Raw genomic sequence first — 22,406 nt, 5'->3', positions numbered from 1 at the left:
CATCAAGTCAAAGTTTGGATGACAGATACATGTACAGCATCCATGTAGTTACATCTCTATGCCAGAGTTCATCTATCATAATGGCTGGCAAGTGGTGGTGTGCCAGTTTCTCAGCAACCACTAATTAGACATTCTCAATTAGTGACTGATCTGGAGAATGTGTTGGCCAGGGCAAGTCAAACACTCTCTGTATTCAGAAAAGTCAGAACAGCATGGGTAACATGCAGTTGTGCATTATCCTATTGAAAGGTAGCGTGATGTAGGCCTCAAACATAGTGCACAGCAACAGGTCTTCACACATCAGAAATGTAATGGCAACTGTCTAAATTACCGGCTCTGCGAACAAAAAGTGACTGGAATATGTACCCAATGGCACTCCATACCATCACTCCAGGTGCTGCACATGTAAGATGATGATGAATACAAACTGGCAATGATTATTTCCCTCAGTGCCTCTACACATGGATATGGCCATCATGATGCTGTACAAAGAACCGGGTTTCATCTGAAAAGATGACATGACTCCAGTCCTGCATCTATATTTGTCATTGAATGCACCATTGTAGGCATGCCTGTCTCTGCTGCAGCATCAAGAGAAGCTGCAGCAATGGTTGCCCAGCTGATAATCCATGGTGCTGCAGATATCGTTGCACTGTCTGTACAGACACTTGTTGTTCTAAAATAACCCAAATTCCTGACTCAGGGTAAGTGATGTGGCAGTATGGTCCTGCAAGGCCATGTGGAAAAGATGTCTGTCCTCTTGGGCGTTACTGACCAGAGGACACAGATCCCACATGGCATTCTGTATGACCCTCCTGGACTCAACAATTCCATATTCTTGTGACAGTCATGGAATCACAACCAACACGATCAGCAATAGCATGAAACAATAAACCGCAGTCCCCGTAGGCTATGCTTCTACCATGATCAAACTCTGGCATGTGCTGGTAGGCATTCCTCCTCCTCACACAACAAGACATAACAAAACCTTTACACAGGCAACCAACATGCAAATGTGATTTCTGTATGAACCCACTTTACAATCTTCTCTTTTATATAGACTGTATATGGCTTTACTCCTACCTGCTTTGTGAGCATGTGTTGAAATGCTTATCATTTGAATATCCAAGCATGTTGTACCTTTCATGCAAATTTCACATTTGTTGCATGCCACCTTCATAGTGTAGCAATTTTAATGGCCAGCAGTGCACATTATAGTTTTATACGGCAATTTGCCAACTCCAAAACAGATTTAAATCATAACAGATCTTTTTATATTAATTCACAAAAATGATAATTTTTATGATGTCTAACAAAATTATTAAAAAGTAACTTGATATAGTACAGAATTGTTGAAATCTGTAATGCTGCACATTCATCAAAATATCCTTAATTTAAGAAAATAAAATTATTAAACTATGATTTTGAAATATCTAAAATCTTTTGGAAAGTTTTGCATAATCAAATTATCACATTCTTTTCTTATGTATTGAGTTATTATTTTATAGAAAAAAATATCTTCAGTTTACTAAACCTCAACACTTCAATTATACTGCAATTGCAAAATTTTGAATAGGAAAGTAAATTTAAAAATTTTCTAAGGCATAAAAAGTAATTATTCATAAATCTTCAAATGACTTCATTTGTTCTGCATTATATGTATAACAACTAAGGGGTCATGGAAGAGAGGTGTTTGTGTGTTGTATGATTGCTCCCCAATGCTGTAGTGAAATTTATTAGTATTATTTCTTGATAATTTACAAACAAAGACATTTATCTTTTGAAAAAATGGTAAATTTTATTTATTTCAATTAAATTAAAGTAAAAGAGAATGCACTATTTAAAAAATTATCAATTGTATTAAAATTAAAAAAAAACAAATCATTAATTTAAATACAAGTAAAATAATACATTGTTAAAAATTGAATTTATAAAAAATACTAACCTATTAAGTCGTTTCACTAAGGCAGTTGGAAGTTTATGCAGTAGTCGTTGTAACTTCATCTAAAATTAAAGAAATTCATTCATTCATTCATTAAAAAACACTCAAAAATCTACTAATAAAAATATTTTCTTTATTTTAAAATGTTTCATTTCTACATTACTATATACTCATAATTTAAAAAAGTTAGAGCTTAAAAAATTAACTTTATATATACTTACCATCCATCTTCCATTATTTGAAGGATGATAATATGATTCTACAGCCTTGAAAAAATGAGCAATATGTTTTTGACAACTACTTTTCCCACCCTTCAAAAAAATAAAATATTTTAAATAAATTAGTGACTAATAAATGCTGAAATATTTAACAGGCTATCAATAAAAAATAATTAAGCAATATAAATCTTCAACATTTAAACTTACCAACATTGAAACAATCCAAATAACAACAGCATTTGTATCAATTCCTGTATTTAATAAAATTTTAACTTGTGTTTTGTTTGTACTTCCAGGTAAATTAAAACTGTATAAAAGTCTTGTAAATATCTAAAATATTAATAAGTAATTTCATTTTAAAATTTTAATACTATTCTGAACATAAACATATGTACTGTACATAAATTTTAATATAATATAAATACAGTAGAGCATTGATTATCTGAATCAATTGGGGGCTGGAATTTTTCAGAAAATCGATTTTTTGGATAACTAATTATGTATGAAAAAATATATTAACCTCTCCCATGTTGAAATTCATTCAAATCCTAGCATGTCCTTAAGTATCCTCTCATGTTCATGCCAGTGCTGCCAGCTAAAACACGCACACCAACAAAAATAATATTGGAGTAGCCCAAGACATAGCCAAAGATTGCAGTGCCACTGCACTAGCAGAAATTTAAATTTGTCGACTGGAGAGCTTTCAGTTAATTGGCATTTTGGTTGATTGATATTCGGATAATCAATGCTCTACTGTAATAAATTATACGTAATATGTGAGAATATGAAAGCAGAAAACCATTTTATTTGATAATTTATTCATCTTATTTACTACAGTCTTAGATTTCCCACTTGATAAATAATATCTATGTAATATTTCAGGTATAAAATAGAGCAAAAAATTGATGTTTTGTGTGGGAAAGGGAAGTAGAACTTCCCTCAGAAAGTTCTTATCTAATTTATCTGAAAAACATCTGTCTCTTGCATCAGATATGTGTCCAGTCAGACAATCAGAATCCTACAATCTGATTGGTGAGAACTGAGAATAAATAGGGGAAAAATTCGAGTTGGAGCAGTCAATAGAAACCCGACATTGCCATAATTGACAGCGGTCCATGATGAGAAAAACTTGCCACATTAGCCACAATTCATTACCAGAAGGAAGCTGCCATAAGAATAGCAACAGAAGATAGTCCCACATTCATCTCACATTCTCCAAGTTTGATCTACTGAGATATTATCATTATTTTTACTAACTGTAAACTCTCTTATTTATTTCAAGGTGTATCTTAGATTTACAGTTTGATTCGTGATAGATTATATTAAGTGTCTCAATTTATGTATATCTTTGTTTTATTTTATACATTAAATTCTTTATTGTTATTAACCTGCTGATTCCCTCAGTTATTTAAGTACGAACATTCACCTCGCTAAGATCGGAACTTACCCGCAAGTCCTCTCCGCTCGATAGAATATAGCCCTCTGTTTAAACGTAACACGGAACATTGCGAGTTAGGGCACAAAACTTCTACCCTATCTGGCGTCAGTCCTGATGTCAGAAGGATTCTACAATCCCGACGGCATTCTATAAAAGCCATCCAGTGACGAAGTGAGCGAGTCTCATGACCCAACAATTAGAGGGCAATTTGCCTGTCGTATTCTCACAAATACATCAATAAATATTATATACAAACTATAGTATTTAATGACTAATTAACTATTATAATTTTATTGTTAATGATAAACTATGGTTGGTTTCATTTGATGGGATATGGTAATGCAAAATGTGAGTAAATCTGTCAAGGGAAATGACTCTTGGGGACTTTCAATGGGAAACTGGGACTTTGAAAACTTCATGAATACAATCTGTCAGTCAGACACAAATATGCAACCAATTGCTTTGGTTCAATGATTTTATTCACCCACCACTGGTAGACAATTATATATAGATATAAGGGCCTACTTTTTGCACTCTAAATTTTAAAATTTTGCAAACTTTCATGCCACAAATGTAATGTTTTTTCTCTGAACTTTAAAGAATTCAGTGTTCTCTCCAGGCCCTTTATGCCTTGCCTGTCTGATAAATTTTATGATAACTACATATATATACATATACACATACAAGATGAGCAATTTGTATTTCTTCAGTGTTTTCTTCAATCCAAATTTTTAACGTATGTTTACCAGAACATGTTGAAATTTTAAAAAATATGCATCCTTTCAAACAAATCAAGTAACACCTCTATCTGAATACATCTAAAATTATTTTAACTTATTTCTGTAAATATCTTAAAAATATTTTCATCCATCTACAGTAAATATATTTAAAAATACAATAAATATGTGGAATATTAATGTTATAATGTATAATTTTTCTTTTTGAATGCAACTTAAAAATTTTATGATTTTTTTTAATTCCTAGAATGTTTTTCAAAGTTGTACTGATCATTCTGTTCAAATATTGTTTAACTGATGAAGATTAAATAAAGTAGGAAAAATGATCTTCTAACTTATAATGTTGTTCTGTTTATATATCAAGTTATACAAAAAAATATTTTCATGTAGACTTTAAAAATAAATTTATGCTTGTGCATGCATGTAATGTATATACATAAACACACATACAAACAACACCCAACTCAATACATCTGAAGTTTCCAAATATAGTGCAAAATTATTATTGACTATTATAAGACTGATAAATAATTTAGATACAAATGTTTGGCTAGAAACATCAAAAAAATAAAATAAAATAAAAAAGTCAAATCAGCCTTTTTTTTAAATTAAGTAAATTAAAGACAAGAAAATGTCCAGAATAATAATAATTCCAAAATTTTTGGAAATCAGTTTAAAGAAATTACATAATATTCAGGTATTTCAATAATTATCTAGAAAATTCAAGTAATCTATATTTTATAGCACAAATTAGCTTAGTTCTTTAATAAATAAATAAATATAAAGATTACTTATAAGATACATTTTACATTTCTAAAATACATTCATTAGCTATTATGAATCATTCTAATTAGTTACATTAAAAATTTTTTTATAAGTAATTAATACTCACTGTTGGAATATATTGTTCCCAATCAATATAACCAATGTTATCATTAGCTAGGCGAGCAAATAACCATACCAAGTGCTAAATAATAAAAGTAAGTAGTTTTTTAAGCAAAATTAATATAAACAGATTTAAAATAACTTTTTTATTAACTTCTAAAAATATATTTTGTAATAAAATAGAAATTATATTTTGTTATAAAATTCTGGTACATGTAAAAGTTTTTACTATAATAATAATAATTAAGTTTATTAATTAATAATTAACTTAAATAAAAATAAGCAGTTTTAGTACGAATTCAGATTTTCTTTCATAGAAAGTTTCATTTAAACACATTTAACTGTTATTATTTTTGTTTAATAATATATCATGATCAATTTTTAATTAATTTTTACTTACTACATTAAAATGTTTAGCTTACAAATAGTTTAAACATATTTTATTGCAATTAAATTTCATATCTGTTTTTATTGTCTTCATCACCCATTATCAATATTCAATAAATTGTATTTTAGACATAAAACAAATTAAAATACTAAATAAGTATAAATTGAGCAAACTAAATAAAAAAATATATATTTATCAGCTGTTTATCTCTTTTATATTATCAAAATTTTTCATTTCAGTATAAAACTACCTAAATTTATTCATTACAGTAGAGCCTCGAAAACTCGGCCTAATGTGGACCGAAGGGTGGCCGAGTTTGTGAAAATGCCGGGTTATCGGGAATGGGGTTAAAAAAGGATAAGTATGCGTGTTTCCTCAGAAAATACTGTACTGTACTTGTATGTATTGTTTGCTTGAGAATACAACAGAGAATAAACTGCCCAAATACCCTTAAACAAAGGAAAAGTACATACTTTATGAAGGCATACTTTATAGAGCCTTTACTACTTTACCTTAAACAAAGGAAAAGTACATACTTTATAGAGCCTTTACTACATGAAAATGAAAATTAATGAATACACTGTGTACAGTAATTTACCTGATAAGACAGACCTCAGAAAAATACTTTATGAGGCATAAAGCTGTCTATGATGAAAATTAAGTATCTAAGGGTATTTTTGTCCTGCCAGGGTGTGGCCGAGTTATCCGGAGTGCCGGGTTATCGAGTGCCGAGTTTTCTAGGCTCTACTGTATTTTAAAAAATTTAACAAAAAGAGGTGGTGTGTTAATTTCATAATTATATTTCAATAGTGCTCTGAATTTCTAATTGAATAAAACAAAATATTCCTTTTGAAATAAAGATATTTGCAAAAAAAAAAAAATAATAATAATAATTTGCTATTAGAAAACTTATAAAACTTTGATACTACTCCTGGCTGGTACTGGCTTTTAATCTTAGACAATATACATTTTTCAACAAAATGTAAATATTTAAATTGTCATTTAAATAAGTTTATTTAGAAATATTTTCATTCCTTATAAATATACATGTAATGTACAATAGTAAGTAGATTTGATAGTTTTATAGTTTGACTTTCCTCATCCAAAAATAGATTTATAAATAGAATGAAACAGTTTAAGAAATAAATACATAACTTATCTAAACTATCTGTAATTAAAAAGAAACATATTAACTTACATTTTCCCAAGGATTAATATTATAACATGATTGCCATATTTTCATTAAATCAGGCATCCATAACCTGAATAAATAAATTATTATATATATTTATATTTAAAATATAGACTATCATCATCAAAACAAAATTTTATGCAGACATTATTTACAGTAACTTTTCTTGAGTAAAGTTCTATAATAAAATTTGTTATTGTCTGTGCATATAACTAAGTAAAAATATTTTTAAAAATTTATATCTTAATGATATTTATATTTTAATAATTACATATACAGTTTAACCCGATTATAACGACATCCCTAATATAACGTCTAATTTTTATCGGTCCCACGATTTTACTATACTAGATAATGTTAAAAAACCCACTTGTAACGACATAAAACCCTGTTTTAACGTCATATTTGAAGCACTTTTAAATTTACAAAATTAAATTATAAATTTTATTTATCAAAGAAAATACTACGTGTTCAGTCAGAGTCCCTTCCTAGAACAATTGTGGGTGGTACTGTCACCACCTGATTCGGTGGGGTGAGATGCGCCACCCCTTTAAACGACGTGACAGTGGGTTAGTCTGCATAGCTCTCATACTCGTGTTGTATTTTACAATCTAAAATAACTGACTTTTTTTAAGTGAATATTTTTATTGTTTTTTTTAATTGATATACATTAATTTAACCTAAAAGTGAAATATATTGGACTTCATGTCCATTGATAGATAAGCAAGAAACGAGAAAATTATCATCCAGGCGTTAAAACCGAAAGTGCCACCATTATCGAAACTTGACAAATAAAAATTTCTTATAAAAAATAATTTTTGAAATTTTTAATTACATCATTGTAAATTTAGACATAATAATGTAAATAAAGTTGATTTAAATATTTACTTTGCACTTTTATACATACGATATTAAATTAATGAATTTTATAATAGATTCTTAAACAGATTGATACTTTTATGGAACTGAAATTATGACACTGCAGATAACGACACTCGGTTATAACGTCAAAAAATTGCCAGTCCCATGGATGACGTTATAAGCAGGTTAAACTGCATTTTATTATAGTAGTAAGAGATTTTTTGAAAAACTTAAAATATTTTCTATCATTTTACATGAAATGTAATTTCATATGTAAGATTTTATTTAAAATTCTTATTCTATTGGTATAATTATTATTTTCCAATTAATTCAAAAGTAAAATTTCTTTTTTCCATTTTTGACTCTTTCCAATCTGAGGGCACTAAGAGCATTAAAAATTTTGATAAAGATTATTGAATAAAGATTTGTTTGAATTGTGTTGGCCAATCTGTCTGAAACACTTAAATGCTGAAAAAAATTAAATATAAGAAATGTCTTAGATTTATAACTCATACTCAGCATCCATTGTACAATGTTAACACAGAAGAATGATAAAGTAATATTTTCAAATAATATCAATTCCACCTGAATACTGTATAAAATTTGCATTAACATTAACTTCTATGTAACTTTGAAAATAAAATATAATTTTTCTAATACATTAACCAAACTGTCATCATTAAGAAAATCATCACTCTCATTGATCAGTTTCAATCTAAAATTTTTCAAATTATTATTAAATGAATTAGGTTTATCAATGTTTTATATTTTGTAAACTGTTTATTTTCAAATAAATGCAACTTTTTTGTTATCACATAGATTTTCTATAAAGCACAAATCATTGTTTTCACATTTTCAAAATTATCAAAGTATAATGCCTCCTACAGCAAACATTTTTATTACAGCCAAAAATATCATATAAAATATATATGTAATTGTGTTATTTTAACATTTAAATATTTTATTTAGTTCCTCTTAAATAAATTTTTTAAGTATAAAACTGAACAAAACAAGTAAGATCCAAACAGTGTCTACTGAAGAAATTTACAAATAAAATTATCATATAAGACTTCCAGACAGTTTCTGCATTACTATTCATATGGTAATAAGAATGTAGATTCAATTGATTTATCATTTGTTAATTATTTTATTGCTTATATTTCCTAATGCACTTAGCAGATAATATAAAATTCATAAAAGCAAAATAATCCACAATTATAAAAATTATTTTGTAACCACTCAGGATAATTCATCACTGTTTCTGGATAAGATAATTGTGATATAAAATTCTCCAACAAAGCTAAATAAAGTAAAATTACAGATGAAGGCCTGGAATGTATGTATTCCTTGCTTAAAGACAGATTTATATAAAATTTAATATCCACTAAATATTAGTAAATAAAAAACATTATCTCCTCTTATAAAATTTTCAATAATACAAAAAATAAACATTTAAATTTTTAAAAAACTAACTATTAGACATATTTTTAAATATATTTTCATTCTGAGTTATTTTATGGCATTCTTTTATCAAAAACAATGAATGCAATTTTACTTACATTACAGTGGTAATTCATTAAAAGAATAAGTAATTTTTTTCTTACTTGAATCCTTTATCATGATGCTCGGGTGGCAAGCAAGTTGGAAGAAATAATTCTAAATAGGAAATAGCTTTGCTCATAGATGTATCAAATGGACAGATGAGAGGATACCATTCTGAAAGCATTTCCTGTGTAGCATCAACTGAAAAATAGCTGTAAAAAACAATAATTTTAAATAAATTTTAAGTAAATTAGCATACAGATTAACTGTTTTAGTTCTGCTGAAATAAAATCTTACATTCTACATGCTTGAATCAATCCCTTCAAACCTGCATCTAAGTTTCTGGGAAAAAAACGTGTAAAACAATTTTAATATTTTGTAAATGCATATATATATAACAAAATAATATAATATAGCAGACTGGTATAATAATGCAACTTACAATGGTAATAGAAACATTCCTAGTCGTTCAAATGGAGAATACATTGTTCTTTCATATAATTCATATAAAGGTCTCCATGGTAATTCAAGATCTTCTCTTGAAAGTAATTCCTTTTTTCTGTTTTAAGATTTTAAATATTTCAAAATAGAACTATTTTCTTTATTGATTTTATTATAAAGCCTAACTAAATTTTAAAACTTTAAAATCATCCCTAAAGTAAATTTAAAATGTCTCTTGAAATAAATAAACTGATAAAAATTTCAAAAAAAAAAAATAATAATAATAATAATAATTTCAAAAAGTTTTGAGTTTTACAATAATTTATCAAATACAGTACATTATATGTTTTTTGTAAAGATTTGTTAACATCACATTAACTTTTAGGATTAGAACTGGGCTAATTAAGTTATTTAATAATTCATAAATTTATTTAGCTTTGAAAAAGTACAATTTGAATGGGAGTTAAATCCCACTCAAAATCATTGGTTTTACATACACATGTATATTTACTTAAATTATTTCAAAGTTATTAATTATTAATCTTACCAACATATGGTGATATGTCTAACTATAGACCAAACTTTCAAGTCATGATTCTAGATTATAACATTGTGTATATAATTTAAATAAAAGATTCATTTTAAAAAGTTTGTTTTATATCTTTAACAATAATCAAATTATTTTTATCAATGTAAATATTAATTTATAAATGTAATTATATTATTAACCATTTAATTAAATCCTAAAACTTTCTTATTAACAAACTATTTTTGTTTTTTTTTTTTTAAACTCCCAGTCTTAAAGGCATTAAGAAGAGCTAATTTCAGGCTGGCCCATAACAAATTCAGCTGGCCTTCAATGGGATAGCTGAATAGCAAGGAACAGTACCCAATATGGCCTGACCACTATGAAAATTTTTGAGGATCCAAGCTGAACTACAAATTCTGATCCCCAGAATGGCAAGCTTACATTTTTACAGTTTTAGCCTTCTAGCCATCAATTAACATACTACGAAACTAAAAAAACAAAAAATTGTTAATTTTATTGAATTCACATTAATGTTAAAGATCATAATCTATAAATTCGGAATTTCTGACAATAATTTCCTTGCTAATGATAATATAAATTATTTGTCTAAGCTAAAAATCTGTCATGTGGACTAATTTATACACTAACAATTTTAATATGCAAAATTAATCTATAATCACTTGAAATGATAATATTTATCTGATGTAATAATTTATCTTTTTTAACAAAAATTTAATGGATAATAAAAATAACTGTTTAAATATGAGACATTAATAGTATTTTATTAAACAGCAACTGAAAATTTTAATAAATTAAAAATACAAATTTCTTCTAAAATATTAAATAAGATATCACTTACTTCAATAACAATGTCAATATGTGAACAACATGCTGTAAAATGTTCAACTCCAAATCTGGAATTGTAATGATTTTGTACAACAGTTTGATCAACTGTATATGGTCATTTTTGGAAAACTTTCTTCCATATAATTTTAAATATCTGTAAATAAATTTTAAAAATTTACTCATATTCAGTTTACTTTTTAATTTTTATAGAGAAAATTATTAATAAATCCAATAAATATATTTAGTTTACAAATTAAATCCATAGAAATTATACAGGTAGTTCTTAACAGACACTTGACATTTGGACAATTTATTCTTTTCTATGCAATACTTTGATAACCCTAAATTACTTTTTGTATGCCAAATTTAGACTTTCAAACATTTTCAGCCAACAACAACAAACAAAAAAATTTCAAGCCACTGAACTTTCTACCAGTTTAGGTTTCAGTAACATCAAAATCATTTGTGAAAATTAATTTTTATTGTCTGTTTCAGTTTAAAATATGCTTTTAGCATTTTAAGTAATGTTTAATACATTGTAACATTTTATTTTTTTTATTCTAAGATGCACATTTTTTTATCCATTTTTTCATGTCCAAACTCAAGATGAGTGTTAGAATCAATGGCATTTTACATTCGCTATCCAACACGACAATCAAGAAGTCATCACGAATGAACTAGATGATGTGTTATGCACCAATAATATGTTTTTGGTTACTGTTCAATGGTCACATCAGTTCAAATAAACTTTGCTAGTAACAAGCATTTAATTTAAACTCTTAACATCTGAAATACTTTCAAGACAATATTATGATGCAGCATTAAAAACAAAAAGTTATTGTATATGCAGAAGAGCAGGAAAATAAAAATACCAAACATTATCTATTTTGTCACTTGATTTTTTCCAACTTGTATTATTACCTAACAAAACTTAATGAAACTATTACTTAAAAATTTCTCTTTCTATAAAGATAAATCTTCAACTTTGATTCAAAACTCATAGTAAATCTTAGAATTCAGGATATATAGATTTCAGTGTAAAAGTTAAAACTTTCCTATCTTGACAAGAGATTTAATAGTTTCTCCTTTTAGTTCTTTAAAATGAAATGCTCTTTATAATATGTACTTCTGTTTCTGGTATTTGACTTTCACACACTTTAAGGAATGCATTAGGTCTTAAAGTCAGGAATTTCTTGTATTTAAAATTTTAGATTTATTTTTATAATTATAAACATACTTAAAAATCTGATTAACATATTATTAGCTGGATTTTCTTCAAATTCATTTTAAAATATTTCAATAAAAATCATTTCAATTTTTAACTACTGTTTATTAAATTCCTTTTATATAAGCAAAACAATGAGCAATAAGAGAGAGACAATTTACTTTGGTTTAAAATTTTGAAAAATTAAATTTTTCATACTTAAGAGTTTTAAACTTTTTAATTATATGCTTGCAGTACTTTAAATCTGTTGGTATTTTTTATTTCAATTACACACTATTTGTTATTAAGGATGGTACTGTAAAACACAGCAGACGAACACTGGATGAATTACTATTAATTAATAAATCTTCATTTTTTTTTATAACTGTTTAAATATCAAAATCTATAAAGAATTTCTATAACACTTAGTCTTATTTACTTGATTAATATTACAATATTTGTGCTATCACACACAATTGTTCTTTAGGATTTATCATACTGAATTAATAATAATATTATTTAGTTCATGTTATCATTCAGTTATTATTGCATAGTCATCCCAAAGTGGTGACTTACAATAAGCAGATTCTACTATATATAGGAAGGAAGTCCCTTGCTTAACACAGGATTTGATTAACGTCTGAAATTAATTGTGGCAATCCCTTTATATATGGCAGCAAGTTTTAACACAGCTCTAACAGCAGTCTTTACTTAACATAGATACATTTTTCTTGGCAAATACAACATTGGTGAATTTTGCTATTTTCATACTGAGGGTGATTTCTGATGATATATACATAGTTTAATTACAATAGATGTGAAATTTAACACATTAACAGTAATGTGATATTGTATTTGTGTTTAGAAGCTTATTTTAAAACTTTACTTCACATTTTGTTTGCATAAAATCAAAATGTATGCAGATAAAATGTATATCAAGCATACTACTATATATGTACTGTACTTTTTAAATTTCATAAAGATAACTCATGTGGAATTGCTAGCCCCCCATCGAGTGCCTACCCAGGTGGCAGATTGGAGAATGCCTCCCACTTATGGGTGGTACTGAGGAAATGAAATACCTGGGGCAGACCAAAACTAGCAATCAGCATCTGCTCTTGAAGTTTCAAGATCTGCTGGTAGAGGTACCCCTTTTGTCTCTAAGGAGGAGGAACCATTAGTTATGGTCAATGACATAAGGATCAGGCAGGCTATGGGGAAACCACCTGATTATTTTCCCATGAGAATATTATGATGATGATGAGCAATGATGGTATTGGTGATATGCATGGCAATCCGGTCAGCAGGCGCCAAACTGATTCCAGGTCATTTGGTGTGAAATGGGCTACCAGACATGTGGATATACCAGGCTCCACAGGCAAAATATGCATCTGGAAGAAATTTAAAATTACATCTAAAGACATTTATCCTTAAGTACTTGGAATGTAAGAGGCATTTTACAGACTGGAAAGCTCTACACAGTAGAAAGAGAACTTAATCGAGAGAATATACTGATTTGTGGCATCTCTGAAACACTGGAGAGAAAATTATCATTTTGATACAATTGGCCACACAATATATGTTTTAGGTACAACCAAAAATGGATGTAATGGAGTGGCCTTTGTTATCGACAAATGCCTAACAAAATTTGTGGAAGACTATGAACCTATCAATGACTGCATAATCAAAATTACAATATCTTTCATGCCAGTAAAACTTCATATTATTCAGGTTTATATGGCCACTTCGGCTGCTTCAGACAATGAGGTGGACACAGTGTACACACAAATTGAAAATATCATCACAAAAAATTCCACAGAAGAACATATTGATAATAATGGGAATTTTAATGCTAAGACAGACAATACATAAAATGATGACAATCTATGGTGCATTATAGGACAATTTGGACTGGACACCAGAAATGAGAGAGGAAATAGACTCCTTCAGTTTGCAATCAATAACAGTTTTTCAATAACTAATACCATGTTCAAACACCATTATTGTTGTCTTTCTACTTGGACCTCACCAACATGTGAATACAAAAACCAAATTGATTACATGTTAATAAGAACAAGATGGAGATCATCAGTAAATAATGTCAGAGCAAGACCTGGAGCATTCTGCAACTCTGATCATAAGCTACTAAAAGCACAAGTAACATTATAACTCCATACAACAAAAAATTCAAAAATTAACCCAAGACTTGAGACTCCAACTAGTTCAATCTTACAACAGACTCTCCAAAATTTAGACCCTCCATCCTTTACAAACAACCCAGATGATTTATGGACACAAACAAACAGTTGGATTTTAGCTGGAATACAACAATGCACCACACAACATCAATCACAGAAAAAAAATATATTAGATGATAAATAGTACCCTTGAGTTAATAGATGAAAGGAAAAAAATTACTAACTTCAGCAATCATTACAGATGAAAAGAAGAAAGAGCTAGACAAAGAAATCAAAAAAGCTTGTAAGAAAGACAAAAGTGATTATATCGACAGTATATGCAATGAAATTGAAGTCTATGCAAATAATAATCAGACTCGTAAACTATACGATAAAGTTAGATATCCAGCAAGGGAGTTCAAACCATGTACACAAATAATTAAAAATGATGAGGATGAAATCATAACTGATGTAGAGGGGATTGTGGATGTCTGGAGGAAGTATTGTGAGAAACTTTATAAAGACACTGGACAAAAAATGGTAATAATCAACTTCAGAATGGATGGACAGAGGAAGCTGAACCATCTATTCTTAAATCAGAGGTAGAAACAGCCATAAATACATTAAGAAATCACAAAGCTCCATGACCTGACAACATAACCTCCACAATTTTAAAAGCAATGGGAGAGCTGGGTGTTGATATATTTCATAAAATCTGCTCCTTAATTTGGAAATCTGAGAGATGGCCAGAGGAATGGTGTACATCAATATTTATTCCAATTTATAAAAAACGGTGCACCAACAGACTGTAATAACTACAGAACTATCAGTCTAATTAACCATGCCAGTAAAGTAATGCTTCAAATAATTAATAACCATTTGAAACCCTTCCTATTACCTGAAATAGCTGAAGAGCAGTCGGGGTTTATCCCTGGTAAAGGAACTCGTGAACAAATCTTGAATGCTCGACAAATCATTGAAAAAGTCTATGAATTTAATGTCAAAGTTTACCTTTGTTTCGTAGACTATACCAAAGCCCTTGATTGTGTAAAATGGCACAAATTGTGGCATGCTCTCCAGAACATGGGAGTCCTGGAGTCATCTTATTTCAATGATCAGAAATTTATATGAGAACAACTCTGCAAGAGTAAGAGTTAACAAAACTATGTCTAGTACATTTACATCTGAAGCTGGTGTAAGACAAGGATGTATTCTTTCCCCTTTACTCGTTAATGCTTATTCTGAAATAATCACGAGAAGGGTATTAGATAACTGGGACAGAGGCATTTCCATCAGGGGCTATAAAGTTAACAACCTGAGATATGCTGACAATACATTTATTATAGCATCCAGTGAATCAAAACTTGAATGTATTATGAAAAGACTTAACTAATAGCAGGAAATATGAATTGCTGATTAACAAAAGTAAAATGAAAGTTGTAATAATTGATAGTTCCTTGACACAGACTAAGGAAATTGCAGGCTATAAGGGGGTGAATGAAATTGTTTACCTTGGATCATTTCTTACAAATAAAGGAGGATGCGATAATGAAATTAATTGCAGAATTTGCCTTGCTCACAATGCAACCTCTAAATTATTTAGAATTTGGAAAGATTCTGCAATCACTATTTTTAATAAACTAAACTAAAGCTCATAAGAACACTTATTTTTCCGAATGCCACTTATGCCTCGAAAACCTGGACCATAAATGCCACTTCTTGAAAGAAACTTGATTTCTTTGAAATATGGACATATAGAAGAATGCTGAGAATCTCTTGGATGGAGCACCAAACAAATTGCTCAATCCTAAATCAACTGAAAATCACAACACACCTTACCACTAAAATATACCAATCCTATCTCTGCTTCTTGGGACATATCTCTAGAAGCAAAAATGGATTTGAGAAAAATTCTATAAGGAAAGATCAATGGCAAATGCCCTAGAGGCAGATGTCGGATCATCTGGGCAGACCAAGTAATGATGATTACAGGACATACAATGTATGAAGCCATCCAAATGGCACAACACTGTGAACAGTGGAATGATACAATTAAAGCCGTCAATTCATAATATCACCACGCCCTCTGAAGGCCATAGGACTAAGAAGAAAAAAAGGATATAAAGCTATACAAACAGTAAAAAATACTTTTAGTGTGTATGGGGAAGATGCTCCTAAATGCTGGACAAGTTGACAGTAGTTTTGAAAGTTTCATTTGAAAAATTTTGAACTAAAAAATATGAAACATATGGCGACACCCAAAAACTGTTGAAGAGAAATTGTTAAAATTGACATGTGAACTTGCAAAAACTTTTAGTGTGTTACAGGACATGATAATCAATTGAGAACCCAGACTTGAAAAAAATTTTATTCAAAAAACTTTTTTTGAAAGAAAAAAAAAAATCAAAGGATATGAGTATAACTTTTCCCACGGACTTGCTTTCTTGTTTAAGGTGACACATCGAATGTGTCACCGGGAGCTAACAAAAAAATCGCCACTGGATTGTAGAACTAAATAGTACCAAAAAAGGGCAAGGGCAGTGAGGGAGGAACCCCAGAATAAAAGAATAGGTCGGATGACATAACAGAGTTCACCGTCAGCAATGGTTCGTCCTCTGTAGACTGGTGTTCATGCCCGATCCTTTTTGGATACTGCTCAAGCCATCGCCCATCCTCTGCCCTTCTCAAGACATCAAAAGACTTCCATCCTTTTCAATTCATCAAAGCTTCTTTCAAACCACCTTGTGGACCAGGAGTACATCAATCTGCCGATTCTGCGATTCCAAAAAGGGACCAACTTCTACTAAGATATTTACTGATGCGCAAATGATTGTAAACTCTCTCTCTCTCGGTCAAGGACCTGCGATCTTAATGATAAGAGTTACCTTTTCCCCTAAATGTTTTATATAATTAGCATCAGCTGAGCATCTTGACCAACTTCTATACATTTGTAAAAAGTATGTGTAAATAAATGGATATTGTTAATTGTTAAATTCGTAGTAGCATGCACTTCTTCCAGTTGTCTCAGACCATCTCCATCCTGGGCCCAAGCACCTACACATGCAATCACTCACAAAAAACAAAAATAACATGTCTGTCCAAAAGACATAGTGGTGTCAGTCCTGACAAATTTGTCATTGCTGACATGATGTCAACCCTTTGGTCAAGTAATGCCGAAGCATAGGGGGCCCTTCAGCATTGTCACAATCATGTTCCACATATATTAAGTAAAAAAAACAAACAAACTGGGGATCAAATATAATATTGTCTTATATAATATTGTCTCTGGGGTTTCATTTTATTTTTAAATTAGTTACTCATTTTTATCACAGAAGGTTTTTTTACAAATGGCAAAATTAAAATTAAAATATTTGTTATTAACCAAAAATTTGTTATAGCGGGTGATGATTATTCGGTCGAGTACTGAGGTACCACTGTATTTGATTAACATGATTTTGATATACATGATAGCATCAAGATATTAATTAATCATGTTAATCAAAGGATACCTGTAATAGATTTAAATGCATTTTTTGACCTTATGTTTGAATAAATTAGATCTTATGCATATAATAAACGTTCCTCAGAGCAGATTATATGCCTCATTTATTATTCTAATTCTGAAAATAAATCACAACTTATTAAAAATGTTTGCAGCAGAAAGTAGCATGTTCTAAAGAAAGATTACATGTTTATGTATTTAAAGATAAGAACAATGTATCTTAAATATTAAAACTTAGTTGCTTTTTCTTTTTGAAGTTATCATATTTAAATATTTGTGATAAATAAAATTCTTTATTTTAAGAAAAATCTAAATCTTTTACATTGTTCAGCTATCATCATTCCATCTTTTAATATATATAAAATATTTTAGCAGATTGTTGAATATTTATCTTTCTGTATTTACAAATAATGTGTGTAAATTTCCATAAATGAAAATCTATTACCATGCTAAATGTAAGTCACAACTTACATTAAAACTGTCACTTAATTTTTAAATAAATATAATATCATAAAAGATCTCTTTGCTGCACAAATATAATTAAAAAATTGTTAAATAATTACAACTATTAAAAAACTGATTGCATAACATACAAATTGTGAAACATCTGCAATCAGAAATCATCAGTTCTATCTATCTAATATTTCATTTGAAAATATTTATATTTTAAAATGAGTATTCTTAATTGTTTTGGTTAGATATGTATCAATTTGGGTCATAATTGCAATACTGATTTCTATCTATCATAACACTTAACAATCTAATATTCATTCTTTGATTTACCTACATTCAGTAAAGTTTAAAAGTTTAATAGATGTATTATAAAAATATTTAGTTGCATTACAAATATTTTTTTAGTAAATTATCATCTTTTCTTTTTGAACTTAAAAATTAAAGCTAAAGATTTCAACTTTACTTAAAGAGAAAATATAACTATTCTTGCAGTAATAGAAAATTTTAAAATTAAAGAACTAGTTTGTTAACAGAAATTTAGTGTGTATGTATGTATATATATACCTAAACAAACCCTTAATAACACTTTCACATTTTATTAACAAGTTAGCATATTAAGTTATATGCTAATGTGTTAATAAATGAAATCTAATATCTTATCTCTATTCAAACTGCTCTACATTTGTTCCATAATTAAAAAATATACTAAATATGTCAACATAACAACACAGATTTATACTAGCTCAACAGTTCAACAACATAGATTTCAAAATATATCTATGAAACAAATTTTATAAATTTGTAAAATTTGTAAAACTTACTTGAATTTCATTTAAACCTTTTTATTTAAATTGAATTCTGAGCATCAAGGTTTTAGTTCTTATAAACTGTTCATTATCTATATCTACAAGTTTAAATTTGATTTTATATTAAACATATTTTTTGCTATCTGAATACTTTTAAAATTGCATACAAGATTTTCAAAAGTATCATTACCATTAGTTATACAAGGTAATAAAATTACACCTTACTTAATTTACTTAATGTATTGGTATTTAATTGTTTTATACAACATTTATTTTTAAGCTTTTTCTATTACTTGTTATTTTTTATTGTATTTTTTTTACTATATTTGTTGTTATTGTTTTTATCTCTGGGGATCTTGTTTGGGAAGGTAATTCCTTCCTTTTTAAAGCATCACTTTGTAAATTAAATAAGTAATTTTAATATTCTTCTCTTAATTACTATTATTTATGTATTCTCAGTGCCTTTCTGTTGTACTTCCTACATAAATTTTTATCTCAATTGGTTTCCTTTGTAAAGGTTGTCCATATACCATAATTATTGTATTTATTCTAATAAACAGCATTCTGACTATAACTTTGTATTGCAGTTTCACTGTTTATTAATGGGTGCTGTTTACATCAAATTTATTCAAATAATAGTTAAAACTATTATTAAAACAGCCAAGATTTTCCTATGACTATTATTTAAGACAGATTATTAACAGAACAAATCCAGTAACTTTTCTCATCATCATTTATAATTACAGAATTAAATCTAATCTAAATCCTGTCACCTCAAAGTCAAGTGGTTTTGCTATCTCCATGTTTTCTACAATCTAATATATACTTTCTTCTTTTTAATCTGCTACTTGAGGAAGCTAAACCAGATGAGATTCATCAGAAATGTTTTCAACTCCACTGAGTCTATTTCAGCTAAAGTAGTCATTGCAGACTTCTAACTTGCATTATGGAATGCAATATTTAATCCAATTTAAAAGTAAAGTATAACTATTTTTGCAGTAATAGAAAATTTAACTATTATGTTCCATTTGTAAAACTTGCCAAGTTTTACTATCTGTGATCTTAAATACATTTTGGTAAATCTACCAAAACTTCAGCAGTGATAATGCTAAATATTATGTGTAATTTTTCAGTTTATGATAAGCCTTATCTCCCTCCAATAGACAGCAAGATTACTATTAAAAGGCACTGTTTACTACAATAAGTACAGTATCTATCTGTATCTTATATCATAAAAGATCTTTGTGTTGCATTCAATTATGAAATTTTTAACATTATCACTTACTAAAGTTTTAAAAAGTTTGTTCAAGGAAACTATTGCTATGAAGCAAATGCATATCTGAAATGAGGGAAAAAAATACCAGTACAAATAGTATAATGAAGCAGTTTAATACTACTCATGCATACAAAAAAATGTTATCCTTAACAAAAGAAAATTTCTACAATAATTTTTTCCTAAAATAGTATTTCAAAGCTAGAAAGCATTACATTTGATGATTTTAACAAAATTCTGAGAATAAAGACAAAGATCTTCAATAATACTTTTCATGAAGTCAAAATTTCAGTTAAAATAAGGCATTCAAATGGGATTAAAAAAATTATTAAACTAGATTTAAATTTAAATTCTCAGATTTGTAAATTAATAAATTTATTTAATCATTATACCTTTCACTTGTATCTTAAAATGCATTTTTACACTACAATTTTATTTCAGTACATAGAGAATATACAAAATCACATGAAAAACTGGCCATTCACAACATTTGCACATTGTATTAGGCAGCGATATCAATCACTGCTTTAGCATGCCTGCTAGAGCATATTGATAGTATATTAAACAACAATATATTGACAGCATATTAAAACAACATTGCCCCAGTGCTGCTTAGGTAATGATGTGAACTGTCGGGGCACCACTACACTTCATGTAATATAACCTTATTTTGTTTTTCTATTTTCATTCCTGTTCTGTTCTTTCATGTTTAGATTATGTAGTAAAAACCAGAAAGAAAGTTTCATACAGAGTTTTACAAAATAGTGACTGAGAAGAGGAGAGACAATAAGTTCAGTTTGAACTCCAATGATAAAAAACTAGAACTGCAAGTCAAAAAAAAAGTGTTCTTGGTGACAGATGCTGCAACTATAAGTGTCATTCAAGCCTCTGTTGTTTAAATCAATATGACTAAATTAATATAGGCTAGACTTAATGTATAGGCTTAAGGGATGAATAAATAATTATCCAAAAGGTAGAAAGTAATATAGGTCTTATACTAGAGCTTATGCTCTATTTAGGCTTATATTCATTCTTTTAAATAATGAAACCCAGGGCATCCCAAAAAAATATATTGTGCATGCCTGTTGTATACCTAAATGTACTTAATCATAGATGTATAATGCCTCAAGAAAAAAAAAAAAAAAAAAAACCATATTGGATGAATCACTATTAATCACTACTAGTAATTAATATTAATAAATTTTCACATTATAAATTTTTTAAATTGTTAACACATGTCTTCAATTAAAACCAGAATTTTCCATAAGTGTAGTCTTATTTATTTATGTACATACTTTATGCTGCTTAATTAATGTAATCAATTGGTTATCATTGCTATATGAACATTTCAAAGTGATTATAATAAAAAAATTTAGTGTTGTTTTTAATGCTGCAATATTGTTCATTTGAACTATTATTTTTTTGTAATGCCCAAAGATAGCAAATTAGCAAAAATATATATATACATAAGTTTCCAGCTTCTTTTTTAAAAATAATTTTATAAAGTAAGTTTCTATTTCAAATATCAAAAAACTGATCAGTACTTTAATATCAGATCTTAAATGTTATGAGATATATTTGAGATTTTTATTAATTTTGAATTTTTCAAATATTTTTGATTTGAATATTATAAACTTCTGAGTTTTGATAAATTAGTTTCATTAAATTTATTAGTTAATTAGGTTTTTATGATTGACTAAAAAATTAATTTTAAATATTTGTTTTAATATTTTTAAATTTTAATATTTAAAAAAGAAAACAATAAATAAAATTTCTGTATCATTATTAATTTGCATTAAGATAAGTAAATTGTGAAGATAATTTAAGAATGTTTATGTAAATATTAAAAAGTATTTGCATAAACATTCTTAAATTATCTTTACAATTCATTTATAAATAAAATTATTATTAAATTAATTTTTAAAAGTTTTTAAATTTAAATAGAATTTTTTGAATTTGAGAAAAAATTATA

At 28.1% G+C, this 22,406-nt stretch overlaps 1 protein-coding gene across 1 annotated transcript in view; it reads right to left on the bottom strand.

Annotated features, from left to right (window-relative positions):
- LOC111631408 (proteasome activator complex subunit 4-like) overlaps positions 1 to 22,406 on the bottom strand; it is a 56,458-nt gene that overhangs the window by 21,693 nt on the left and 12,359 nt on the right. The window contains exons 3-11 of the mRNA XM_023375644.1: positions 11,033 to 11,173; positions 9,646 to 9,762; positions 9,501 to 9,545; positions 9,266 to 9,415; positions 6,807 to 6,870; positions 5,228 to 5,302; positions 2,368 to 2,490; positions 2,164 to 2,253; positions 1,946 to 2,004 (exon numbers count right to left, since the gene is read on the bottom strand). Coding sequence (XP_023231412.1) covers positions 1,946 to 2,004; positions 2,164 to 2,253; positions 2,368 to 2,490; positions 5,228 to 5,302; positions 6,807 to 6,870; positions 9,266 to 9,415; positions 9,501 to 9,545; positions 9,646 to 9,762; positions 11,033 to 11,173 — 864 coding nt within the window. The remainder of the gene's footprint in view (positions 1 to 1,945; positions 2,005 to 2,163; positions 2,254 to 2,367; positions 2,491 to 5,227; positions 5,303 to 6,806; positions 6,871 to 9,265; positions 9,416 to 9,500; positions 9,546 to 9,645; positions 9,763 to 11,032; positions 11,174 to 22,406) is intronic.

Source organism: Centruroides sculpturatus, unplaced genomic scaffold (assembly GCF_000671375.1).
Source record: "Centruroides sculpturatus isolate CEXI.00-Female unplaced genomic scaffold, Cexi_2.0 scaffold526, whole genome shotgun sequence".
Taxonomy (NCBI): domain Eukaryota; kingdom Metazoa; phylum Arthropoda; class Arachnida; order Scorpiones; family Buthidae; genus Centruroides; species Centruroides sculpturatus.
The sequence above is the reverse complement of the archived record's forward strand: the minus strand, read 5'-3'. Positions and strand labels throughout refer to the sequence as shown.